The 7016-nt window shown below is 30.4% G+C and overlaps 1 protein-coding gene and 1 long non-coding RNA gene across 2 annotated transcripts; both read right to left on the reverse strand.

Moving 5' to 3' along the window:
- Positions 1 to 2597: 2597 nt before the first annotated feature.
- On the reverse strand, positions 2598 to 5600 carry LOC105137522 (uncharacterized). The gene is made up of 3 exons (XR_844611.1): positions 5327 to 5600; positions 2940 to 3111; positions 2598 to 2815 (listed from the first exon to the last, which is right to left on the reverse strand). It is a non-coding gene; the product is annotated as an uncharacterized LOC105137522 (long non-coding RNA).
- A 143-nt stretch (positions 5601 to 5743) lies between these two features.
- LOC105137523 (membrane steroid-binding protein 2-like) lies at positions 5744 to 6414 on the reverse strand. The gene has a single exon (XM_011043294.1). It carries the CDS (start codon positions 6290 to 6292, stop codon positions 5954 to 5956), a length of 339 nt encoding a protein of 112 aa, XP_011041596.1. The 5' UTR covers positions 6293 to 6414; the 3' UTR covers positions 5744 to 5953.
- Between the last annotated feature and the right edge of the window lie 602 nt (positions 6415 to 7016).

Here is a 7016-nt window from a genome sequence, read left to right on the forward strand (position 1 = left end):
ATCTCACCTCTTAATTTAAATTTTTACATTAAAATGATTCCTTCACACTCTCAACTCTCTAGATTTGAATTTAAAAAGTCGGGGGAGAGAGAGAAAGAGAGAGAGCAAAATTTCATACATCTTAATTAGGGTTTGTTAGAATCCATCTCGTTAACTGTGTACTCCTCACTGCCTTGAATCTGAAGATTTCAAATCCTTCTGTTCGATGCTCTGTTAGCCATCCATGCGATCAATTTCAAGATATTTTCAGTCAGACATTTAGACATAAATCAAGCACATTTGACCGTCATCCTATACCAACAACAAATAGGTCTAGGAAGTGCAATGTTCAGAGCTAGAAGCCCTTAACACATGGGCACGGCTGTGCTTACATCACGTTTCAAAATGCCGATTCAATCACAGCTATGTACGCTTTTTAAACTCACGGAGATTATTTGGTTATTATTTTTTATAATATTTTTTATTTATATTAAAATAATATTTTTTATTTTAAAAAATTATTTTTTATATTAATATATTAAAATAATTTGAAAATATTCAAAAAAATATTAATTTAAAATAAAATAATAAAAATAAAATAATTTTTTTAAAATTTTTTTTAAAAATTTTATTTTCAGTGCACGTTTTCCTCAGCAATCAATGCTTTGATTACCAACTTTCTCTTTATTATATTACTTATTTTATATAACAGTTTTTTCAGCCATCAATGCTTTGATTACCAATTTTCTTTTTATTAATTATTACTCATTTTATAGTTTTCCTCAACAATCAATGCTTTGATTACCAACTTTCTCTTTATTATATTACTTATTTTATATAACAGTTTTTTCAGCCATCAATGCTTTGATTACCAATTTTCTTTTTATTATATTACTCAAAAACTATTATAATAAGTTAGCAACAAATATTTTTAATATGATCAACTACTAATTTCTTATATATTAATGTGAAATATTATAATTTATCCTTTTTAAAGGGTCTAATGATTCTATCGACAGAACCAGACAATCAATAAAATCAAATCTAATATCAAAAATAACAATTCAGCCTAATTTATCATATACTATTAATTTTAAACTTTATCATTATCACAATTTTTTTTATAATAACACAAGCTTATTTATGAACCTCGTACCTTAAAACACATATGAAAAATTAACAACCAATAAATAAAATCAGTTAACAATCAGCATTTTTAACAAGAGCGGCTATCATTTCCTCTCTTGTGTACGGTACACCTTATTTGTTAGGTAATTTTCCTGAAGCATTTCAAGATAATTAAAAATAATTGAAGAGGCTATTGACTGGATTACATGGTCATTTGAAGCTATGATGCACAGCTCACATTTCACAATTATACAGTCAAGTAGGACCATTACTGCAACACACACTCACGAGGAGCAAAAATGAGCCTTACATTTTCCTTAAAAGCTCAACTACTACGCAAAATAAGCATGGTAATTAATACATGATGTACTCTTACAACTCAATTTAACTTTGGTTCCTGGGAAGAATGAAGGAACAACAAGAAGGGAGGCCATCTTTCATTCTTTCCAGGAACCAAGTGGATTTTCTGTCTCCAAAGCAGCATCAAGGACTTATCATGGAAACAGATAATTACAAAAAACCGACAAATCCAATCAATTGTGAAGTGGATTAGGTCCACCTGGGACAAGCTTATGAGATACAGCATACAACATCTTGACCTTGTCGTCTTTATTGAATTTCACAGTGTGAGCAATAGCCGGCAGGTGCTGAGGGAGTGGGAGAGAGAACTCGGTGTTAAGTTGCTGTTCTTCTTCATAGGTAGCTCGGCTGATGTACCTGCAAGTAGAAGGATGGAGTAAAGATAGCATGATTGTGCTGAAAACTAGAAGTGGGAGTAAAGGGCTATAAGCTATTCTCATGATTTGAGTCTTGATGAGATGATTGAAAAAAGAGGTTCTAAGAGATGGTTTTCAAGTAGAGAAACACAGCATGTTTTGAGTAATTTTTGGAGGTCTAATGTCTTTATAAGGGGGATCAAGCAACCTGATGGGAAGGGAGATTGGGCCAAAATTAACAATCCAATGCTATTTGAAAAACACGAGTAGTACCCATCTTTCTATTCCTTGGTAGCCCTACCTCATATAATTGACAACAACAGGTGCCCTTAGAAAAGGGTTAAGAGAAAAGGCCAAGTTTTCCAAGGAGCAAAACGATTAATTATCTGAGACTGCTCAGATCCCTATGATTGATGGAGTAATGAATGCAGGCTGAAAGCCCTACCATGAACTTGTGATTTTTCTTTGTAAAATTGTCATTATGCAGTGGCTAAACTTTGGATTCACTAATTTAAGGGATTGCATTTTAATCTTGGAATTATAGTGTTAAAATCCAACCCGAAGATTGATCTCAAAAGACTCGGGCTACGAGGGTAAATCTGAATTAATTAATTTTTTTAAATTATTAAAATAATAATTTTGATAAAAAAAATCAATAAATTAAATATTAAATTTTCTCTAGGTTAACCCAATTATAGATTTATCTGAATTTTTTAATTAGATCAAATCAACTTAATTCTTTTATTTTTTCCAATCTTGACCATTCCATACCTTGATATATGGTTAAATATCATATGAACTCAACCTTGCAGGAACTTATAACTGGGATTGAAATGAATGGCCTCAAAATTCAAGAGATGAACTCAGCTGTGTAAATTTGGTGTCCATTATATTCTTCAAAACTCATGGAATCTTCATAAGACAGAAGTAGATGATCTGTCCAATAACTTCATTCACAAGAATGTGCTTCTCATCGTGTTTAGAGCTGAAATCTGATAATAAAAATCAATTAGACGTATTAAACATGGATTTAGTCGGCTAGGCACGAATCACAAGACAAATTAAATCTTGACATGCCATTGCAAAAGAGGGGACAAGGCATTAAATGGAGCGTACGCGTTTGATAAGATAGCTCGATGATCACCTTCAAGCTGCCAGCGCAAAGAAAGCGAAATTTGCTGCCATCCAACGGTTGCCTTGCTTTCATTCAAGTTAATTGCAAACCTCGTCGCAGTTGAGAAATTTGAGAGGACTGGGGAGATCGGCTCTGTTTGTTTTGCACCTATTTCTGTGTTTGTTTTGTAATGCAATGCAAAAAATATAGGTAGGTATTTGGTTAAATATCGAACTGTATTTTATATTATAGAATTTATCAAAAGATTGAGTTTGAAATATAAAGTAATTTAAATTTTTTTTAACTGAATTTAGCTGTTTATTTTTACATTTTCAAAGCATTTTTTTCAAAATTTGAAAATTTTTATTTTTTTATTTATTTCAAATTAATGTTTTTTTATTTTTAGATTATTTTAATGTGCTAATATCAAAAATAATTTTTTTAAAATAAAAAAATTATTTTGATATATTTCTAAGTAAAAAATACTTTTGAAAAACAATCATAACCAAACATTTTATACATGATTTTTATTACACATAAACTTCAATTATAATTTTTACCAAACACGTACCATAATCTAAATAACCACATCTAACTATATTTTTTATTTTTTTTAAATCACAATCACAAAAGCTACCTTAAAAACAAACACACTTGTATCTATAATAGATTAAAGTTTATCGAGTAAAACTAGTTGAAGCATATAGTCATTTAATTTGTAGGTTATAAATTTTTTTTAAAAAAAAATATTTAGTATGCAAGTTATTTCAATGTAGTTTTTTATATAAAACATTTAAAATTTAAATAAAAGGTTTATGGAAGTGAGATTAAGATATTTTATAATATAAAATAAGATATGTATCCGATTGTATTTATTAATTTTATTTATTTAAATAAATAAAAGATAATTATACATCATAAAAAATCCATAACTTAAAAGATAAATACAAATAAAACTAACTGAATAAACTCGCGCTATAATAATTATTGTATAAGGCCAAACACATCAATAATATAATTTAAAAGTAAATATTTTTTATTTTAAAAATAAATTTTATTTGTAAAAAAAGTTATAGATAAATTAGAATAGTACCTTCAAAAATAAAATAGAAACAAAACAACTAAAAACACTTATATTCAAAAAATACATGTAAAAATCGTTATCTAAATCACAAGACTGAGATAAACTCATAGAAAAAAACTTAAAGATAATCACAAAATTAATATTAAAAAAAACCTGATGCAGAACAATAAGATCGTACAAAACCAAATTCCCGACAAATTAAATGTTAAAAGATGAAAAAAAAATTACACAAAAGGATAAAAAATAATGGTGAGAAAAAACATTAATTAGAGGGATAAGATTTTTCCATTAGAGGGTTTAATTGAATTAAAAAATAGATTTAATAAAAGGAAAAAAATCAAAAGAATGATGGTCAAACTAGGAAAAAAAACACAAAATTTGAGTGAATGATGAAATTAAAAAAAACTTCAACAAAAGTATCAAGGACAAAATTAAAAACTTAAAAAACAAGGATTAAAATGAAAAACTAAACATACAAGAAATTGCAACAGAAGGACTAAATTGAAAAGAATAAGAACTTTTATAAATAAAAAAAGAACAAAATAAGAAATTAATATAATAAAAAGTAAAATTAAAAAGTAAAAAACAAAAAAGAGAATGAGATAGATCACCTATTAGTAAAGAGAAAAGAAGGAAGAATATCAAATTATCATCAGCAACAATATAACCATATTTAACTATCATGTGCCACTTCAAACAAAAGAAGATACAACGATGCATTTAGAAAGATAGAGAAATATTAGTTATGTCCATCGGGTGACATCACATATGTTGTTTAAATGGCGGGGACACCAGCTTTAAGCATTAAAAAATTTGAAAAAAAATATAAAAATACTAAAATACCCTCCAACCCTAATAACTACACAAAATATCCACATAAAAATACAAAAATACACCTATATAATTGCACTATAAATTAAAATTCAATAACCCCAAAACATTCTAGCACAATTATTTTTTTGAGCTCCAGAGGCATGTATATATTTTTACTACTAAGAAGTTTATGCAAAGCCAAAAAAATTATTGGTCAACAATTCTATATTTTATTAATTATAGGGATAAAAAAGTATTTTTATTATGAAAAAAAATAAAAAATCAACACCCCAACACCCCACTGAAAAGACTCAATTTCTTTGAATCAAAAAGTATAAAGATAATTTTACTATAGCTCAAGATATATTTTACGTGTTTTACTGTAAATTAAACTTTAACATCCACGTCCTTTAATTTTTCAGGGAATGCTTAGAAAATTTTCTATTGCTGGAATTTCTCTTTGACGTTTAACACAGTATACAATCAACTTACAGTTGGCTGCTGAACAAAAACATGGATCACGGGTTTAGCTGAATTTGCACGAGATGCAACTTGGAGAGGTCTAAAGGGCTACAAATGAGCCTCTGCCATCCATGGGAACCATGGGAAGCTTTCACTTTGAACAACCAGGCTTCCGAAAAACTGTTCTACTTTCCTGAAATTGAGGTTCATGTTACGAAAAATGTAATGGGATTGTGTAGTTGTTCATTAGTAATTCCATGTCATGCATACGAGAAGCAGCGGGCATTTCTACTTGCTTCTCTCCTCTTTCCAAGGCTTAGCTTCAAAGTTCAGCATTCTCTCCTCGGCTGGCATAAATAGATTTTCATTTTCTTGTTCCCGTATCTTAAAATAATAATACACGACCCATCACAGTGATTGCTGACCAACTGCTAAAATCATAACACAAGTTAAAATTGACATTTTATATAACCAATTTATTAGTTAACAGACTGAAAATTAAAGCAAGTTTATAATAGGAGCATTTAAACTGAGAAATGTAAGATGCTAAAACATAATGCAAGCGGCAAGATCCACCAAAAGCAAGCGTTCAAACAGTAACTCTTTCTTCATTGGGGATGCTTCGCCGACTTCTCAAATGAGCACTTGAAGGCAACACTATTCCTCCTTGGATTCAGCAACAGCGGGGGTTTCGACATGTGCCGTAGCTGCGGGACCATCTTCAGCTGGCTTAGAAGCATCACTTTCTGTAGCCTCTGCAGCAGGTTCACTGGTGGAGGTTCCATCAGTTACTGGAACTGTTTTCTTGATTGTCCCAACCTTTACATATTTGCTCATGAACTTGTATTCCCAGTCCTGCAAGGCTTCCAATTCAAATGGACCAAGACCAGAGACATCACCGGTTAAATCTTTATCTTCAAAAGACATCTTTGCTAGAGCCCTGCTAGCATCCTTGCCGGCAAACAATGCATAAGGTCCGCCAGGTCCATAAAACATCCTGTGACAAATATGTGCAGCAAGCTTATAAGTTTCTGCACGAAATTTGTGTAGAGAATGTACATTGAAAGAAAAGTTAAACCATAATAGTATCCCGATACACAGAATTCATGGTCTCATACCAGATCCTTTGGGTCTTGTACCTCCAAGGAGTTAGGTCATCTGATTATAAAATGCATGATGCAATTGTACTTATAGTTTGCATTTAAGGGATAAGAAGATTTGCTGAAATCATGTCCAAACAAGGTCCTAGTCATTGTTTGTTCATCACATATAACAACAATTAAGGTACACCAACGCTGAAGATGAGCACATTGGTATGCTTAAGATTCACAAATGTCTCATAGCAACCACAGGGATGGACCAAAACTCACCACTACCAAAGAAGCAATATGGAATACAGAGCAAGGTCAAAGATACACAACATAAAACTTCCTCCACAATGTTCATGATGCTCAATATCATTCATTTACCAGCAGCAAATGAGCTGTCAAGTCTATAATTTTGATCATATACATAATTTTTTAAAGGTTTATAGAAATCCACTGTACAAAACATTGTGAAAACAACTGCCGGAAAGCAAAATTTTAGTCTTTTACTTATTGTTCAGTGTCTGAATGAAGCCTCATCCATTAGTTAAATTCAAACCACAACATAAAATTGCTGATAAACATGTGAAACACAAACAAAAAGTCAAGAAAACCACATAACCTATCGAATTACC

The sequence above is a fragment of the Populus euphratica genome, unplaced genomic scaffold, assembly GCF_000495115.2.
Source record: "Populus euphratica unplaced genomic scaffold, PopEup_1.0 scaffold149.1, whole genome shotgun sequence".
NCBI classification, from domain to species: Eukaryota; Viridiplantae; Streptophyta; class Magnoliopsida; order Malpighiales; family Salicaceae; genus Populus; species Populus euphratica.

Bases quoted from the DNA above. Each gene is read 5' to 3' on its own strand.
- LOC105137523 (XM_011043294.1), bottom strand. From the start codon at position 6,292: ATGTTTTATGGACCTGGCGGACCTTATGCATTGTTTGCCGGCAAGGAT.